Raw genomic sequence first — 20,628 nt, 5'->3', positions numbered from 1 at the left:
CACAGGTCTACTGCAGGTCCTTAGTGACCCATTGGACACTATGAACTGGCAGTACACCCGCGGACTCTTTGAAGACATTATTATTTCGCTTTGGTACCAATTGTACACTCAGTTTCTAATCCTGATATAATAAACTTAAGGAACTGCACAAGTCAACCAGCAAAGCACAAAATGGAAATGTAGCTGATGATGTTGCCACAACATCTTGTCACTTTTTCAAACAGTTACAATTTAAGAAAAAAAAAGAAAATACTACAGTGATCTCCGAACACAGAGATTCTAGTATTTTAGAAAGTGAAAGCAAACAACAGCATATGAAAGTGCTATGCTGTATTAAAATGTCCAATCTCCAGAGTTTGCCACATGTTTTTCACATATTGAATTTATATTTATTCATCTTTATGCTACCACTAGACACTCCTCAGGAGATAAACTAGCTTTGTAATTAATATTTTCTTTTTGTAGTTTTTCTGTAGTAGCCATGAGAAAGATGTTAAATGATTTTGCAGTCATTCATAAATAACCAAAAAATTTGCCTTGAAACTCCCAAAGTTGTTTGTACAACATATTAAGTTTACCACATAAATTTCTCTCACAGTTAGTACTATGTACCCAACATGATGGGAGTTTCCTCATTTCAAAGAAACATTTTCTGACAGAAGCATTTTCTAACTCAGCATTGGAAGAAACATTTAGACAGTGTGAGCTAGCACTATGGCGACTGGCATTGCTGCTCCAGTGTGGCCACCAAGCATCCAAGTACTTGGCACCAGGCAAGTAACAGTGTATCTAGGTGCCAAGTGAGGCACATCGGTCTGGCCGTAGTTTGAGTTATAGTCTCATGTGATACAGAGAATGCCGTTAACAAGAACTATAAATGATTCAATAGATAAAAAATCCACTCACCAAGCAGTGACAAGAAAACATAAATATAAAAGCTTCTCCTGCCATCGCTTAGTGAGTAGACCTTTTATCTATCCAATTACTTATATTTTCAAAACTGATAAGTTTTGTTGACGCATGAACAAGAACTGTATGACCGTACTCTCTTTACAAGATCTCTTGAATGTTATTTAAAAAAGTAAATAGTTTGATTTAGGAAACTATAGTTCCTTCTAATTGTTTGATAAAAAATATTTTGAGTGTTATCATGCAGACAAATATTTCTTCCTTAGTTTACTGTTATGATCTTTTGAAAAATCTTTTTTCATATCTTGAACCGATAATGAGTTATAGGAGTTGTCCACTTTGTGTGAGGCACTTTCTTTAGAAATATATCTTCATGGTACATGTGAAATGTTATTAAGAATTCATTGCCAGCCTTTAGTTGTAATATTCCTATGGACAGAAAAATGTTATATACTTCCCATACAATCAAAGATGCTACTTTTATAAAATCTATTGTACTGCAGTCAGCCTCAAATGCTGGTTCTCTAAATTTCCTCAGTAGCGATTCACAAAAAGGACGTCTCCTTTCCTCTAGAGACTCCCACCCGAGTTCCTGAAGCATCTCCATAACACTCGCATGATGATGAAACCTACCAGTAACAAGTCTAGCAGCCTGCTTCTGAATTGCTTCTATGTCCTCCCTCAATCCGACCTGATAGGGATCCCAAATGCTCAAGCAGTGCTCAAGAATAGGTCGTATTAGTGTTTTATAAGCGGTCTCCTTTACAGATGAACTACATCTTCCCAAAATTCTATCAATGAACCGAAGACGACTATCCGCCTTCCCCACAACTGCCATTACATGCTTGTCCCACTTCATATCACTCTGCAATGTTATGCCCAAATATTTAATCAATGTGACTGTGTCAAGTGCTGCACTACTAATGGAGTATTCAAACATTACGTGATTCTTTTTCCTATTCATCTGCATTAATTTACATTTATTTATATTTAGAGTTAGCTGCCAGCCTTTACACCAATCACAAATCCTGTCCAAGTCATCTTGTATCCTCCTACAGTCACTCAACAACGACACCTTCCCGTACACCACAGCATCATCAGCAAACAGCTGCACATTGCTACCCACCCTATCCAAAAGATCACTTATGTAGATAGAAAACAACAGCGGATCTCTCTCTCTCTCTCTAGTTGTGTGTGTGTGTGTGTGTGTGTGTGTGTGTGTGTGTGTGTGTGTGTGTGTGTGCATGCATGTGTGCGCACATGTGCACACACTCCCTTTGTGTAGAGATGTTTGCTTGTGATATTGTTTACTTTTAAAGATAATGATGAATATAGTAATTATACGGGATAAACGTTTTAATAGCTATGAGGAACATGTGTGGAAATATTTCAATCTCTGTTATAATATGTGATTAAAACTCTTTTCAGACAACTCATTCAAATCCTGTAATGTTATTTTAAAGCTGCTTTTAAGTAGTTTTACAAATTCTTTTGTTTGCACTTAACGTACTATTTTCATATCTACATTATATACAGGGTGACAATTATTGAACTATATGAAAAGAACATAAATTGGTTTCAAACTGTGGCATGCACACACTTTATTCAACATGTAAATGTCACTACAGAGATTTGCATTTAGGTTATGACATGTTTGATAGGGCTGCCATCCTTACCGATGATGTGGCACAGATGAATAGTGAAATTCTGCATAACCCACTGAAGTAATGTAACATGGATGCTATCGATGACCTCCTGAATAGCTATTTTCAGCTCAGCAATGGTTTTGGGAGTTATTGCTGTACATCTTGTCTTTAATATAGGCCCACAAAAAGGAGTCGCATGTGTTCTGATCCGGAAAATATTGTGGCCAATTGAGCCCCATGTCAGTGGGCCATGGGTACCTCAGAGCCAGAATGCGGTCTCCAAAGTGCTCCTCAGGGCATCAAACACTCTTCTGCTTTGATGGGGTCGAGCTCTGTCTTGCATGAACCACATCTTGTAGAAATCAGGGCCACTTTATATAATGAGGATAAAATCATCTATGAAAACCTTCACGTACTGTTTGGTAGTCACAGTACCATCAAGGAATATCCCACCAATTATTCTGTGACTGGACATTGCACACCACACAGTCACCCATTGAGGGTGAAGGGACTTATCTATCGCAAAATGTAGAGTCTCAGTCCCCTAATGTGCCAATTTTGCGTATTGATAAGTCCATCCAAATGAAAGGGGGCTTCTTCGCTAAACCAAACCATTTTCACATCAAAGTCCAGTTTATCAATTCTGTGGTTCATAGTGTTGGTGAAACACAATCGCTGTTCCCTGGGGCTTAATGGCTGATGGGTTTGAATTTTGTGTGGGAAGAGATGCTGGTCTTCAACAACAATTTGTCTCAGTGTCTCCTGGGTGATTCCCACTGTTTTCAGGCATTTTCACCCTTTTTGGATGGCCAACATTGTCAACACTGTCATCACGAACACTACCCATTCTCTCAAAACCGTGAATAAAATTTTGATTGTTAGCACACTTGGACCAGTCATCTTCAGCTTCAACTTGGTTGTAAACTTCCTTTGAGATGCAGCTTGGCTGTTATTGCTTCTCAAGTGCTATACGCTCAGGCATGCTGTACCGTGACATTTTCATGTGCAAATGGCTGACAACAACAAGGTGCATGTGCATGGGTGTGCTGATTCCCATCATGCACACCAGTTATGCAGTTTGAGCATTGCAACACAAACCATTCAGAAGTTATGATGATTTTATTTCATATAGTTCAATAATGGTCACCCTGTAAATTGTTTTGTAGGAATGTTATGAAAGAATATTAAATAGTTATAAAACAAAGTGGTTCACTGTGTTCTGTACTGTAAACAAATATCTTTTATCACTTGTTTTCAGTTTTATTGATCAGAACTTAAAAAAGCCAACCATAATATATCCTCTTCCACACATGTATGTCATTAAAGATCTTGTGGTTGACATGAACCATTTCTTTAAACAATATGCTTACATAGAGCCATGGCTAATGAGGAAAGAAGATGAACAAACATACTGTGGTATACAGTATTTGCAGTCTCAACGAGATGCTAAAAAAATGGTATGCAAGCATCCATCTTTTTAAATTAATGATTTTTTTAAAAAAAATAATCACTCTCATACCTAGTACTGACATAAATTTTTAATTTCTACAGAATATTTGTTTGGTTGCAGGCAGCAGAAGCTGAGCACATCATGGAAATGTGCAAAACATATCTTTTAATCCTTTCAGTAGAAAGTGATTAACAGTTATTTATTTATTTATTTACATATACCATAGATCCTTTTGTATGTGTGAGATGCTAGGATGTGGAACTAGTTTAAGAATATGTAAATGTAAAAAATTACATATAACATATAACGAGGAAAGTACAGTTAATTCATAAACCAGTTACAGGAAAAATAAAAACATAAAACTATAACAAAAACAGAAGCTAAGTGAAAAAAAGATATCATACAGGCACTAGAGCACATTCCACAACACTACATATCAAACAATAAAAATATACATGTAAAAAAGTGTATATGTCTGATAAAACCTCATCTAATGAATACCCATAAAAAGTTTTATCACGTAAATACATAGTTATCTTATTTTAAAATAATGTGGTGGTACTGCATAGACCTTTGATGTTGTTGGACAGGAATTAAATATTTTAGTACTGGAATATATTACACCTTTGATTTTTCAAATCACAGTGGAGGTCAACCATTCTTCTTGTACGATTATCATGGTACATTAATTAGTTCCATAGAGCACAGGGTTTGTCAACCATGAAGCTCATAATGGATAAGTTGGGAGTCATCATAAGTATCACAAGTTACTTAAAAAAATTATGAAATATAATTTTTCAGCATAGGGAGCAAATAATAGGATGGAAGTATCCAAAGTAAGTGGTCATTGTGACACTGATGTTTCCAGTATGTGAGATTGTTCTAAAGGCAAAAGTAGTTGACAACAACTTTTTCATGATCTTGAGGACTTTATGTTCCCAGCTAACCATGCTACCCATGTGGAGACCTGAGAATTTGGCGGACTGCAATGAGAATCTCTGAACAATTGTGAGCCAAATTACCAACGCGTCTACAAGTAAAACATGTGGCTGCCACAACCTTAGTGCACAGCAGTTCGTACCCTGCATGATCACAAGACTGACACCTTACTGGTACTAGGTTATTGGGTCACCCATTACCCGTAAATAATAATAAGCCCACCGGCTTTGCAAATTTTACCTTAAACTTAACACAAGACTGACACCTTACTGGTACTAGGTTATTGGGTCTACCATTACCCATAAATAATAATAAGTCCACTGGCTTTGCAAATTTAACCTTAAACTTAATTGATCTAGTAATCACAAACTAAATCTAATAACTCAGAACAGATACTGAATCAAACATAAACAAAATGGGACTTGTCACACAATGACACCCCATTGTGCTAAGCCAATACTACCGAGCTGGAGATATGCCATGTACCACTAGTTTTACACATTAGCAAAGTATCCAATCTTACTACCACACCACAGTGTTTGGGTGTCAAGAGTTATCCAGCAATCACTTCTCTAACATTGGGATGGATGAGAGAAATGGTGAGGGAGGGGGCAGATTGTAGATTCACGCCAGGGCGTTCATTTAAGCTGTGGTAATATTGACGGGTGTTTATTCATGCAGGTTTGTATAACACTCTCCAGGCCACACTATGTGCATGCAAGTGCAGCCAATTACAGAATGCACTGAGGCCCTGATCACACTGGTGACATTCATTGTCCTGGATTTTTTGGTGGCAACTGCCACAAAACCATGTGGGTCACTAGCAGGTGAAGAAAAGTGTGGCTCATCCAGGCCTCTGGAGCTATAGCAGTTAGGAACCCCCACGCATGCTCATCATTGTCCCCATGTCATGTGCTTGGATGTGATAGCTGACACTAGGTGCCCTGATGCCAAGCAACAATGCCCCATTCATCCTCCAGCGGTGGACCAGGACGGTGACCAATGATATGTAGGTGGATAGGAGGCCACAAGGGTGCACCTTCCCCAGCGGGATTGTAGACAGCTTGCAGTCCATCGGCCAAAATCCCTCAGAGGGCACTGCCTGGCTGGACACCAGCTGCCCCATCGGTGAAGTTTCCCCAAGTCCTGCAGTCACCACACCAAAGATATTGCATGCCTCATGCTAGAACTTGATAAATTAATCACTGTATAGGTAGTCAGCCAATCATCATCACCCAATAGTAAACATGGTATCCTTGAAACTCAAAAGCCCATTATTTTCTCCAGTTTAAGATGCAGATGGCACTATGAGTGAATGCCTTGAGACCCTAAGCTTGTCTGGCTGGAATGGTCAGCGATACTGCTCAGTGGTGTACTCTATTAGCACATCACCTGAGCTCACCCATACTGCCTGGCTGTGACTGGAATTCAACTGTAACAATTTACAATTCACATACCAAACTCTTCTGGGTTACAGCACATCTCCCCTGGTGTGACCAATTTGTCCTGTATCTTTCAATACTAGTCTTCCCTTAAAATTACTCTTAACCAACAGAACTCTGTACCATGGATGGCAAAAGCTAGTTTTAGCCAATATTTGTCCCAAATGGGTTTCTACCTTATCCACTACTACATGGGGTTATTCTTAAAGTGCAGTTTCCAGGTCCTTATTGCAATAGAATCCTTAATCTAATGCTTACACTACTTAAATGCAGTGGGTTTACTTCCATCAACTATTGCCTCAGCCCATGCTGGTTAACCACTCAATTGGCAACTGATGTGTCAATGGATCCATAGACTGTGCTTGTCTGTGTTTATTACAGAAATGCAATATGCAAGTACCTAGTAGAAACATGCCACAACTGGTAGCTGAAATGATTACTGATGTAATCTTCTGCTGACAGTGTCCTTGAGAATTTTGAACATTTTGTAACATCTGCTCCATTGAAACGTTTCCTTGCTGAGACTTGATAAATTTGTCTAATGAATGCATAAGTTCAGGCTGAAGGCTGGTGTAAAGGTAAATTAAATGTTGTGTTGGTAATACCCTCAGAGACCCTTCTGTACAGTGCAACATATTCCACATCAATGCCTTAATAGTCATATCAGTGAAGGTAGCTGAAGATGGAAAGCTTTCCTGATGATCTCACATGCTGTGCTATTAATGATATCACCACTTCCTTACAACTCTAATTTCCTCAATCCCTTAAGTTTCCATTTTTCATAGCATGTTGTCAACACAGTTTCTGGTAAGAATACTGAGTACAGCCATTATATTCCTACCTTTTGGAAATAAGAACATGTGGACAACATTTCCTTTTTGCAAATAGTCTCATTTATTTTCCCTATAAAAGTATTTGCCTCACATGTGTGCATATAACTCTGTACTGGTCTGTCTGGACACTCAACAGTACTCCCTTGGGTGCACTTCTCCAAATCCACTTATGACATAACTACATGAGCTTCCCTATTATCCGAAGTCAACGATACTTCCAGCTGCCTTATTTGTATCCTGTACCGTATAATGCAGGATGTCCCCACATTCTTGTCACATGAGGAAAAAAATTGTCCCCTCCTACCTTCTGAAATGAGTAACTAATGACAACCAGAAATAAGAAACAACACCAAATAAATCTGACAATAACCTGCAACAATAAAAGAAAAATACACTTGTCAATGATATGAAAACACTGAATCACGCAACACAGTGTGAAACATATTTATAAATTCAAATAACATGAATAAATCAAACACCACCAAAATATTGCAAAGAACCTAACTGTAGAACAAAAGCAAATTGGTGCTTTTTGTTTATTATTAAGAACCTAACTCGTTACAGCATAAGGCATGTCATGTAATTTGTGCTATCTGACCTTTAGAAGTTCCTTCTCCTTACCTGCTGCACCTTCACATACAGGGTTGGTCATGGATAATTGTGGTACTGCATCCATTGTAACTTTAAATGGTTCTGCATGACTGATGTGAACATTACACGTTTTAATAGGGAACTGTAGCTTTACATTAACTGGTGAGGTCATCTCTGTGACCTGATATGCTCCATGATATATGGTCAGGAACTTCTTTGTCTTTTCCTTCAGCATATAGGGATTAGTGACCAATACCCATTGCCCTATACGATACTGCAGTAGTTTTCCCATGTGCCTGTTTGGCTGTTCCTGTCATTCCAGAGCCTTTGTGTTTGCCTTTTATCTGTTTCTCCATACTTCCTGTATTCTGCTTGTAAACTTCTTTACTGATTTACAGTCTTGTCCTAATTTAGGGCATAAAATATCAGAGGGGAATGGCATCTTCATCCCGTACACCACATCAAAGGGTGACATGCTTGTTCCTATATGAGTCTTCGAGTTGTACACACAAACCACATACTGAAGTTGATATCCCTGTCATTGTGTCTAGTGCTCATGCAGCTACTTAGCATATTTAAAGTAGTGTCATAGAAGGCTTCATCATTCCATTGCTCTGAGGGTGGAATATGTAACTCATGTCATTAGTTCTGAAATGAAGTTTGTACCCTGATCCGTGACTAAAGCACTCCAAACTTCAATACCTAACTGTTAACTAATGCTTCTGCCACAGTACTGGCCTGTTGCTATCATTACCAGAAACCATAAAAAATTGCCAATGATCAGAAGCATGTACCTATTCCCTGCATGTGTTTTGTTGAATGGCTCGCAAAAGCCAAGGCCAAGTATTTGAAATGGCTTCAACGCCTCTGGTAACCTCTGCAAAGGGATTTTCTGATGCGAAATATCTGGTCTTTGTGTGTATGGTACACATTCTCCGACACACTGTGCTACATCATGCTCCCTATTCCTCCACCAAAACTGTTTAGCAACTCACCTATCTGTTGCTTGTTGGCCACCATGACATGACAGCACATGGTATAGCCTTTTTTTGGGAAATAGCTGGGGCCATGACACTTAGTCTGCATTTTGTGACTCTGCACAACAAATCCTCATGTATGATAAAGAGCGGCTGTGGCTTAAAAGCCTAACAATCTTTACCCTTCACCTATACTTGTCACCATTCCAACACACTCTTGCCCAGTGTGCTCAGCACAGCCAATTTGCAACTTAACATGTCTGCATTCGTACCTTTTCTGCCTGGCTAATGGGTACCTAATAATAAAATTCACTAAGCTTGAGAACGCAGTGTGTTAGATGACTAGGTGGGTCTTTCAGACCAAGCAACCATTTCAATGATGCATGATCAGTCAGAGCATTAAATCTTCTACCATACAAGTAACATTATAATTACATTAATGCAGTGTATGACCGCTAACATGTCCTTCTCAGTTGTTGAGTAGCTACATTCTGCTTTATTTAACTGCCTAAAAGCATATGAATTGTGGCTGTAAAATAACAGGACTGATACTGTCACAGAGTAGGTATGCATGTGCCAAAAGTGAATGACAAATGATTGTGAAGCTTGAAGACTTCTCATTGGAATGAATCATCTCTGGTGTCTGTAGACAGATCATTGTGGCCATGACCTTCCTTTGTGTAAGAGCTGTTATTTTGTCTTGTTAGAAAAATGGTAAGTGTAATAGTAGAGCAATGAATTGTTGAAGTTTCAGTTGAAACTTGGAAAAACTGCTACTGAAACTTACCTGTTACTAAAAAAAGTGAATGGTGAAGACTGTTTATCATATATGCTAGTTTTTGTGTGGTTCAAGTGTTTCAAATATGGCCAACAAAATGTTATTATGAAAATATAAAAAAAGTAGGTAATCTGATTCGATATGACAATCAGTTAAGTATGTGACTGATTGCTGAAACTGTACAAATTAATAAAGAATGGAGAAAGCAAATTTTACATAACTAGTTTAACATGAGAACATTGTGTGAACTAGTGCTGTAAATTCTCATGATTGAACAAAAGAAGGTCATGAAAATGTTTGTACTCACACTTTGAATACTATTGAAGCTCATCCTTGGAAAGAGTGATAATGTGACAAATCTTGGTTTTTCACATATGATTCAGAAACTAAGCACCAGTCATACCATTGAAGACGATCCTTGGAAACAGTGATAATGTTACAAATCTTGGTTTTTCATGTATGATTCAGAAACTAAGCACCAATCAATCATTGGAAGGCCCAACTTCACTGACAGCAAAAGAAGCCCGAATGAGCAAATCGAGATTCAAAATGATGCTTCACTGGGTGCCTGAAGGTCAAACTATTGGTTGATAGTACTAGATTGAGGTTCTCACTCAGTTCTGTGAGTTTATAAGAAAAAAAATGTTACCTGAATTGTGGAAGAACAAGTCATGGGTTCTGCATCAAGACAACACACTGGCTCATACTGCATTGTCCATTAAGAGGTTCCTAGTGAAGTACAGCATCTTAGCATTAGGCCACCCACCTTATTTGCCTGACCTAGCACCATGTGACTTTTATCTATTCCCCAGGGTCAAATCTGAATTAAAAGGAACAAAATTTCAGTCCTTTGAAGCAGTGAAAGAAAAAGCAGCATATGTCATCAAGGATCTCACAGAGGAAGAGTTCCATCACTGTTTCCATCATAGCAAAATTCTCACAGAGCATTATAGGGATATAGGAGGAGAGTATAGTGAGAGCGAAAATCGATAAATATGTATGCTTTTGAAGTGAAATGTTTTACAAAAATGGTCCCATTATTTTATAGCCACAACTCATATGTTACTCTGACCAAAAATACAGCCAAGACTTGTTAGAAGCAGCAAATGAGAGGATGAATTCATTTTCAAAGTGTAGAAAAACCAATACTGGATCCAAAAATCAATGCCTCTGTGGGGATGTAGAATCACTGGCTCTCTCTCTCTCTCTCTCTCTCCTCTCTCCCCCCCCCCCCCCCACCCCACCCCCAATAATATTGCTGCCTGCTGCCCTATCACAGCAAGAACAACTGTATCTTTGTTAGATCATCCTCTGTAGTGTGTGCTTTATGCTGTACGCATTGTGTATACTGTGCGAGAATAAAAGTGACAGGAGTGTGAGTGATTATTTATTGTCGTAATTACCACGCCCGCTCCCCGCTACCTGCACCGCCTTCAGTTTCCCAATTACTAGCTCATGCTCCTTTGTCCACTGAAACTTTACACCAATTTTGAGTAATCTGTTCTTAGGTTCAGCTGTTTTCACAAAATCCTTTAGAAATGTTGTTAAACAAACCGATGAATGAATGTATTTTTTTGGTTGTTTGTGGTGTTGAAAAATTTTAATTGCTTCTGTAAGACAAGGATTGGTCTGAACACCTTGTTCACTAATTCTGTGTCCTAGACAGCTTGAGCAAAATGGCACTTGTCAATGCTTAGTATTAACCATGCTGATTATAATCATTTGAACCCATCCTCCAACTGTCTCACTTGCTCTAATGTATCCTTGTCATAAACTATTATGTAATCTAAATATACAATACAGGTTTTAGGCCTCAACCCTCTTAAAACTCCATCCAGTAACTGCTTAAAAGTAGCAGGTGAATTTTTCAAACTGAATGACTTCCGCTTACACTGGTAATGACCACAAAGTGCCATAAATGCTGTTTTTGGTCTATCCTAAAGTGCTACTTCTGACTAACGATAACCTCTTTTGAGATCCACTGTTGTAAAGTAATGACACTGACCCAAATTATCCAAGGCTTCCATAATATTAAACATGTGTGACCTGAGGCTGATATTTGTAATAAATATTATTTTAGGAGATCCAGTATTTGTGATTCTTGGAGTTTTCCCATCAGATAGAATATTTCATCATATTTCAGATTTGAATACAGGACAGCATAACTCATATTCGAATATTTCAGCTGTTAACCATTCATCAATTTTTAAAATGAGTCAGTGATAGTTCTGAGTTACCAGTGTCCAAGTTTGCCTGTTTCTGTGTGGAAATGCCAAAATTATAAGGTAAATAGATATACTGTGGAGTAAAATTAACATAAGTTGGCACTCCAGCAGCACAAATCATAGATAAAAATTATGCAGCTCAGACAAAAAAGCAGCAAGTATTGAGTCTGCAAATCTACAGTGTTTATGCTCACACATTAAGTCACCTGGGATTTCTGAATGGTGTGGAGGTTTGACAAGGAGAAATATGGTATCATCCAGAGATCATGGTGCCACACCAAAGTTGGAAATGCGAATCAATACCACAGACATTAGTGATGGTTCGCTGCAATACACAACAATTGGAGGCACTCCAGAAGACCACGCATCCCTCTCAGTATAGCAGTACTTTCACACTGAGGTCAATATAGTGTTGAGGATGCAAGAGCTCAGACTTCAAGGAGTCAAAATCATATTGTAGGGCCAATGAGCCATTGAAGTTTCTTATGAACTTGTACTTTAGCAAAGGTTGAACATTGTACCTCAGGAGACCAGTTTGTTAATTAGTGAATCAGGTGATTAATTAAAAATCAATGACAGTTGTAATTTATCCAACAATCCTGTGGCAAGGAAGTGTGCCAAAGTTAAGTAAACCATTTATTTATGTAATAGAGTGAATTAATACTTCATAAGTTACAATTGCTTTGTGCCACCTCACCGAGCAGTCAAAGAACCCACATTTATGGCTGGATGATTGTAGTTTTGTTTAGTCACAACAATTGTATTGGTAGTTTTCAAAGAAAATGGTTACACAAATTTGTAACAAAACAAGCCTGATGATAATACACTACTACTTTTGTTATAGTTTTACACTGAATGCTGCTGTTTGCCTTGTAGCTAATAGGAATTTTCAATCCTTGAATCAAGGTACCATAAGCAGATAATTTGTAGAATTTTCTTTTGGGTTAGTAACAATCCTCAATTTCTTAATGTGTGCTATACAGTAGTTTGTTTAATACCTTTATACCGGAGTATGTATCTCCACTGTGAATCATAGACAAGGAGACAAAGTTTGTGTGAAAATTATTTTTGTGTCTTGTATTGTGATCATACAATCAAAGTTCAGCTGAAAATGATCTTTGTTAATAGCATTTTATTTTTTTCTTGTTTTGAATTTCATAATATAGTGTTTGTGAGATTGAGATGTAAAATATTTGTTGTGAATCAAGTGTGTTCAGCTGTCATTTGAGCTTAATCTGATAATGTTGAGTTTGGACTTTTGATTAGTACACTTATGTCATCAGTATACAGTTCAGGTTTTGGACCATTGTTTAAAGCTATTGGAGGATCATTTATGTAGCTTAAGAACAAGAATGAATGAGGCACTGGTCCTTATAGGGCCATACTTGCTATGTTGTCATGTTCTGAAGTTAATTTCAGTTCTGTCCCAGTCTGTCAGTATGATCCTCTTCTTTCTATTATGATAAAACTCTAACTACGCAACAGGGATGTCATTAGTGGCATAACATTTTAGTTTTCCAAGTAGAATTTTATAGTCCGCTCATTCGAGAACTTCAGTAAAACCACAGAAAGCCCCATCAGGATAAACTTTCTTGTTTGGCTCAGCTAGGACTTCATAAGTGAGTTCCTGTGCAGCATTCTCTGTGGAGAATCCTTTACAGAAACTGAACTGACAAGGAAACTACACCAACTTTACCTCATATTTTAAGGAGAAAAAAGTACACTTGCAAAAATTAACCCCAGCAATTGACCCCATAGGAAAATTTCAGCCATAATTCTGTTAATATGCAGTTATGACAGTCTGAATATACAGCTTTTGAATTCACGTGCACTGGTTGTTTGTCACTTGATGTGCCCACCAGGGCTGGTCTGAGAACATTTTTTCGCACAAGTGACCTCTAAATTGGTGCCACCATTTTCCATACAAACTACATTTAGTATGGCACCCCTTCCCTTTCCTGTCCTGTCCTCACTCATACTTTAGATGCATGCCTATAAAAATAAACCAGTCTAGTGAGCATGGAAATGGGTTGTTTTTGGTACTTATTATGATACTTCCTGTGTACAAATTTTTCACCAGGAACAATCTCTGGCATCCCTCTTAACTTTGTGTCCAAAGTGATCACTTGTGTTGGAAGAGCCTTAAACCAGACCATTGCCCCAATGCAGCCACATAATATCCGAGTGTGGAGTAGTGTACAGTGGAGTGACAACCAAAGCTAACCTATTCGCAGTGTGTTGCAGGCGAGAGAAGAGGGGAGGTGGACACAACTGTCCAAAATGTTTTTAAATTTTTCCTGAACACACATTATCCTGTGTCAAAAACAGGTAAGCAAGTATGAGTGCATAATATGTTAACCTCACCCAGATATGTGTTCAATATTAGTTTAACAGTATTCTCATATTGATATTCTGCATCTCTGTATGTGCCTCAAAATCAAAATGATAAAACCAAAGCAACTGAAGAATTATTATGATATGGTGTTAATATTTTTCAACTAACAGTTTAATCAAACCAATCATATTTAAGAATAGCAATCTTCTTCTAATGTACTTCACTTTAGCGGTGTCAGTCTTAAAATTCAAAACAAACACTCACAAAATCAATAATAATAATTAAACAGCACTACCTCTATCTACAACTACATCTATATCTACATCCATACTCCGCACGCCACCTGACGGTGTGTGGCAGAGGGTACCTTGAGTACCTCTATTGGTTCTCCCTTCTATTCCAGTCTCGTATTGTTCGTGGATAGAAGGATTGTCGGTATGCTTCTGTGTGGGCTCTAATCTCTCTGATTTTATACTCATGGTCTCTTCGCGAGATATACGTAGGAGGGAGCAATATACTGCTTGACTCTTCGGTGAAGGTATGTTCTCAAAACTTTAATAAAAGCCCGTACCGAGCTACTGAGCATCTCTCCTGCAGAGTCTTCCAGTGGAGTTTATCTATCATCTCCGTAACGCTTTCGCGATTACTAAATGATCCTGTGTGCTGCTGTCCGTTGGATCTTCTCTATCTCTTGTATCAACCCTATCTGGTACGGATCCCACACTGCTGAGCAGTATTCAAGCAGCGGGCGAACAAGCATACTGTAACCTACTTCTTTTGTTTCTGGATTGCATTTCCTTAGGATTCTTCCAATGAATCTCAGTCTGGCATCTGCTTTACCAACAATCAACTTTATATGATCATTCCATTTTAAATCACTCCTAATGCGTACTCCCAGATAATTTATGAAATTAACTGCTTCCAGTAGCTGACCTGCTATTTTGTAGCTAAATGATAAGGGATCTATATTCCTATGTATTCGCAGCACATTACACTTGTCTACATTGAGATTCAATTGCCATTCCCTGCACCATGCGTCAATTCGCTGCAGATCCTCCTGCATTTCAGTACAATTTTCCATTGTTACAAGCTCTCAATACACCACAGCATCATCTGCAAAAAGCCTCAGTGAGCTTCCGATGTCATCCACAAGGTCATTTATGTATATTGTGAATAGAAACGGTCCTATGACACTCCCCTGCGGCACACCTGAAATCACTCTTACTTAGGAAGACTTCTCTCCATTGAGAATGACATGCTGCGGTTTGTTATCTAGGAACTCTTCAATCCAATCACACAATTGGTCTGATAGTCCATATGCTCTTACTTTGTTCATTAAACGACTGTGGGGAACTGTATTGAACACCTTGCGGAAGTCAAGAAACACGGCATCTACCTGTGAACCCGTGTCTATGGCCCTCTGAGTCTCGTGGACGAATAGCGCGAGGTGTGTTTCACACGACCGCCTTTTTCGAAACCCAAGCTGATTCCTACAGAGTACTTTTCTAGTCTCCAGAAAAGTCATTATACTCGAACATAATACATGTTCCAAAATTCTACAACTGATCGACGTTAGAGATAGAGGTCTATAGTTCTGCACATCAGTTCGACGTCCCTTCTTGAAAATGGGGATGACCTGTGCCCTTTTCCAATCCTTGGGAACGCTACGTTCTTCTAGAGACCTATGGGACACCGCTGCAAGTAGGGGGGCAAGTTCCTTCGCGTACTCTGTGTAAAATCAAACTGGTATCCCATCAGGTCCAGCCGCCTTTCCTCTTTTGAGCGATTTTAATTGTTTCTCTATCCCTCTGTCATCTATTTCGATATCTACCATTTTGTCATCTGTACGACAATCTAGAGAAGGAACTACAGTGCAGTCCTCCTCTGTGAAACAGCTTTGGAAAAAGACATTTAGTATTTCGGCCTTTAATCTGTCATCCTCTGTTTCAGTACCATTTTGGTCACAGAGTGTCTGGACATTTTGTTTTGATCCAAGTCAGTACATAGAACTTTACTTTTGAATTCATTGAACGCCTCTTGCATAGCCCTCATCACACTACATTTCGCTTTGTGTAATTTTTGTTTGTCTGCAAGGTTTTGGCTATGTTTATGTTTGCTGTGAAGTTCCCTTTGCTTCCGCAGCAGTTTTCTAACTCGGTTGTTGTACCACGGTGGCTATTTTCCATCTCTTACGATCTTGCTTGGCACATACACATCTAACGCATATTGTACGATGGTTTTGAACTTTGTCCACTGATCCTCAACACTGTCTGTACTTGAGACAAAACTTTTGTGTTGAGCCATCAGGTACTCTGAAATCTGCTTTTTGTCACTTTTGCTAAACAGAAAAATCAACCTACTTTTTTTAATATTTATATTTACAGCTGAAATCATTGATGCAGTAACCGCTTTATCATTGCTGATTCCCTCTTCTGCGTTAACTGTTTCAAATAGTTTGGGTCTGTTTGTCACCAGAAGGTCTAATATGTTATCGCCACGAGTCGGTTCTCTGTTTAACTGCTCAAGGTAGTTTTCAGATAAAGCACTTAAAAGAATTTCACTGGATTCTTTGTCCCTGCCACCTGTTATGAACGTTTGAGTCTCCCAGTCTATGTCCGGCAAATTAAAATCTCCACCCAGAACTATAACATGGTGGGGAAATCTACTCAAACTATTTACCAAATTATCCTTCAGGTGCTCAGCCACAGCAGCTGCTGAGACAGGGGGCCTATAGAGACATCCAATTACCATGTCTGAGCCTGCTTTAACCGTGACCTTCACCAAATTATTTCACATTTCGGATCTCCGTCAATTTCCTTCGATACTATTGCACTTCTTATCACTATAAACACGCCTCCCCCTTCACTGTCCTGCCTGTCTCTGCGGTATACACTCCAATCTAAGTTTAGGATTTAATTACTGTTTACATCTGGTTGCAGCGAACTTTCTGTCCCTAGTATTATATGGGCATTGTGACCGTTTATTAGTGAGAGCAGTTCCGGGACCTTTCTATAGACGCTCCTGCAGTTTACTATTAGCACATTAATATTGTTATTCCCTGTTGCATTTTGCCTACTCCTACCTTACCGCTTCTCAGGAGGCGTCTTGTCAGGCCTAGGGAGGGAATTCTCTAACCTAAAAAACCCACATGTTCACTCCATACGTACTCCGCTACCCTTGTAACTGCTTCCAGCATGTAGTGCATGCCTGACCTATTCAGGGGGACCCTACATTTCTTCACTCGATAGCGGAGGTCGAGAAATTTGCACCCCAGATCTCCGCAGAATCGTCTGAGCCTCTGGTTTAAGCCTTCTACTCAGCTCCAAACCAGAGGGCTGTGATCGGTTCTGGGAACGATACTACAAATAGTTAGCTCAGATTCCACGCCGCTAGCGAGGCTTTCCGCCTTCACCAATTTCGCCAACCGCCTGTACGAACTGAGGATGACCTCTGAACCCAGATGGCAGGAGTCATTGGTGCCAACATGAGCAACAATTTGCAGTCGAGTGCACCCAGTGCTCCCTATCGCCGCCGGCAGGGCCTCCTCCTCATCTCGGATGAGACCCCCCGGCAAGCAGACAAAGTGAACACTGGCCTTCTTCCCCGACCTTTCCGCTATTTCCCTACGGGGCCCCATCACCCGCCTAATGTTGGAGCTCCCAATAACTAATAAACCCCTCCCCCCATGTGCCTGTTCGGACCTTGCTGAAGGAGCGGCCACATGTCGACTCACAGGCAGAGTGGGCGATGCCACACGGCCAGCCTCCACATTGACCCTCCGCCTCGTGCGCCGCTGAACCCGCCACACCCCTTGGGGAGAGGGTGGCCCAACGGCGCCCGGTACCCGTGTACATGTCTCGACAGCAGGGACAGTGGGTGAAGCATGTAACACCTGGGGTGTACCATGCGACGCACCAGACTCCCCACTGCCACTACACTCCAAGGCAGCAGCCTGAAGATGGCTGACCACGGCCATCAACATGTTCAGCTGTTCGCAAACAGTAGCCAGCTCCTCCTGCGTCCGTACACAGCAGTCACACATCCTATCCATCCTAAGATATCAATTTACTGTAGAGTGTTAATCAACTTTTTACTAGACTGCTAATTCACTAAAGGCGGCTGATTGTTGACTTAACTGTGGTTGCTAGATGCTTCTTGCAGAAAACAATGAAAATAACAGTACCTGTCTCTGGACTGTATTGAAAACAAACACTAGCACTACTGGTACTATGGTTGACAAAGGGACTCTCTCTGACTGTATTCAAAACAAACACGAAATCTATGGAACACTATTACTAGGACTCGACAATTAAAACTTCCTAAAAAGCAAAAACACATGGAAGAAGAAGTGACAAGTAAGAAAAATACAGTTAATACTTAAATTAACGTAGCTCGCTGCACAACAGACGTGAAGCAGACGGCAGTTATGATGACACTGCCACTACTGGCACCATGGCTGACTAAAGGGACTCTCTCTGACTGTATTCAAAACAAACACGAAATCTATGGAACACTATTACTAGCACTCGACAATTAACGCTTCCTAAAAGCAAAAACACACGGAATAAGAAGTGACAAGTGAGGAAAATACAGTTAATTCTTAAATTAACGTAGCTCGCTGCACAGCAAACGTGAAGCAGACGGCAGTTATGATGAGCTACTCATTCATTTCATTAACTTACGCAGCATTTGTGAGTTGAAGCATAAAAATGTTAAAAGAAAAGAAGTCTCTGGCACCATCTACAGGTTATAAACCATGCATTGTGACCCAGTGAACAAACCTTGTTACCTATATCCAAACAGTACTTCACAAACCTTTTACTCACTTCACTGTACAGTGCTTTGCACTCGGGCATTAGGTGGCTATAGTAGGTGGGAGAGAGTGACAACCATTGTATATTCAGAAGGTCATGACTGCATACTGTCATAATTATGGCCCAAATATTTACACAGGATCAATTGCTGAGGCTGATACTTGCAAGTGTGCTTTTTTCTGCTTAAAATGTGAGGTCGAGTTGGTGACATTTCCTTATGAGAGGCAGTTAGTAAGTCCTTCTGGAGGAAAAAAAAAGGGGCGGGGGTCTCAGTTTCCTACTGAAGGCCACTGTTACAACCTTTAATCCTAATAAATTGCGTGGATATACAACGTAGAGCAATAGCGAGTTACATGCTTCCAACTCCGAATCTGTCACTCCACTGCCGTGCCGTGACACGCGTCCGGCGCCGTTCATAGCCAGGTGGCGCTCCCGTGCTCGGCCGAGCTGTGGAGCGCCTCTATCGCCGTGTTCGCGTACTGATGTAGCGGCACTTTTAAATCTCATGGCACTGTCACAACATTTTCCCCCCCTTGAAAAAAAAACTCACTTCCTTGGAGACACGGACAGTGTGGCGACACCCATGGCCTCTCGGGAGGCCCCGAGAAGATCCCACGGAGAAACACGAGAGTATGGTCGAAAATGTCTAGGACGGAAGCTTGCTCGTGGAATGGGCCTCCTGGACGAGATGATGGGTGAAAACTCCGAAGCAGCATCCATAGGTGTCGTGGACCTTGGGGTGTGGTCTAGCGAGATGGGTCCCGGAGAAAGCGGCGTCGCGACTGAGGTCGGTTCTGGTGTACTCGGAAGCGGTAGCGACATCGGCTGCAGCAACATGCACGGAAGATCGGCAGCAGTGACAGGACTGGCTTCTCGGGTTGCTGGAGGCGAAAGAAGGGGCGGTGGCACCGGTGTGGCCACCACTCGTGGGCGCATCTGGTCGTAATGGCGAACAACCATGCTGTCGTCCGTATGTATTTCGCAAAGCCGGTGGCCGCGAAGAGCCTTGACCACCCCTGGAATCCATTTAGGGCGAGATCCGTACCCTCGTGCCCACACGTTGGCGCCCACCGAGTACTTGCCCGCACTGGGGGACATAGTACAAGGCCTGACAGGGTGAAGCAGGTGCAGTAGAGTGCGCGGTTGGCGGCCATGCAAGAGTTCAGCAGGGCTGCGATCACCCAGAGGCGTGAAGCGATAAGAACTCAGAAATTGCAACAGAGCGTCATCTGTGGAAAAATCACTAAGGAATTTTTTCATCTGGCTTTTGAAAGTGCGGACAAGGCGCTCGACCTCCCCATTCGATTGCGGATGGAAGCGCGGTGCTGTAACATGATGAATCCCTTGTCCAGTACAAAAATCACGGAAGGCCTGCGAAGAGAACTGAGGGCCATTGTCCGTGACAATCGTGGATGGAAGACCTTCTAGCGCAAAGATTTTGGACAAAGCCAGCATCGTCGCTGCAGTGGTGGGCGACGGACATCGAACAACAAACGGAAACTGCGAGAAGGTGTCAATCAACAGTAGCCAATAAGTGCCGAGGAAGGGGCCGGCAAAGTCAGCGTGCACCCACTCCCACGGCTGCGCCGGATCAGGCCACGGAGAGGGCATTGTATGGGGTGCAGCCAGTTGTTGAGCACACTGACCACACGCAGCGACCATGTGGGTGATGTCTGAATCAATACCAGG

At 40.7% G+C, this 20,628-nt stretch overlaps 1 protein-coding gene across 1 annotated transcript in view; it reads left to right on the top strand.

The window, feature by feature from the left end:
* Nucleotides 1-20,628, top strand: part of LOC124619875 (succinate dehydrogenase [ubiquinone] iron-sulfur subunit, mitochondrial-like) — a 117,159-nt gene that overhangs the window by 33,472 nt on the left and 63,059 nt on the right. Inside the window, exon 2 of the mRNA XM_047146498.1 lies at nucleotides 3,814-4,012. Coding sequence (XP_047002454.1) covers nucleotides 3,814-4,012 — 199 coding nt within the window. The remainder of the gene's footprint in view (nucleotides 1-3,813; nucleotides 4,013-20,628) is intronic.

Source organism: Schistocerca americana, chromosome 6 (assembly GCF_021461395.2).
Source record: "Schistocerca americana isolate TAMUIC-IGC-003095 chromosome 6, iqSchAmer2.1, whole genome shotgun sequence".
Lineage (NCBI taxonomy): Eukaryota > Metazoa > Arthropoda > Insecta > Orthoptera > Acrididae > Schistocerca > Schistocerca americana.
The sequence above is the reverse complement of the archived record's forward strand: the minus strand, read 5'-3'. Positions and strand labels throughout refer to the sequence as shown.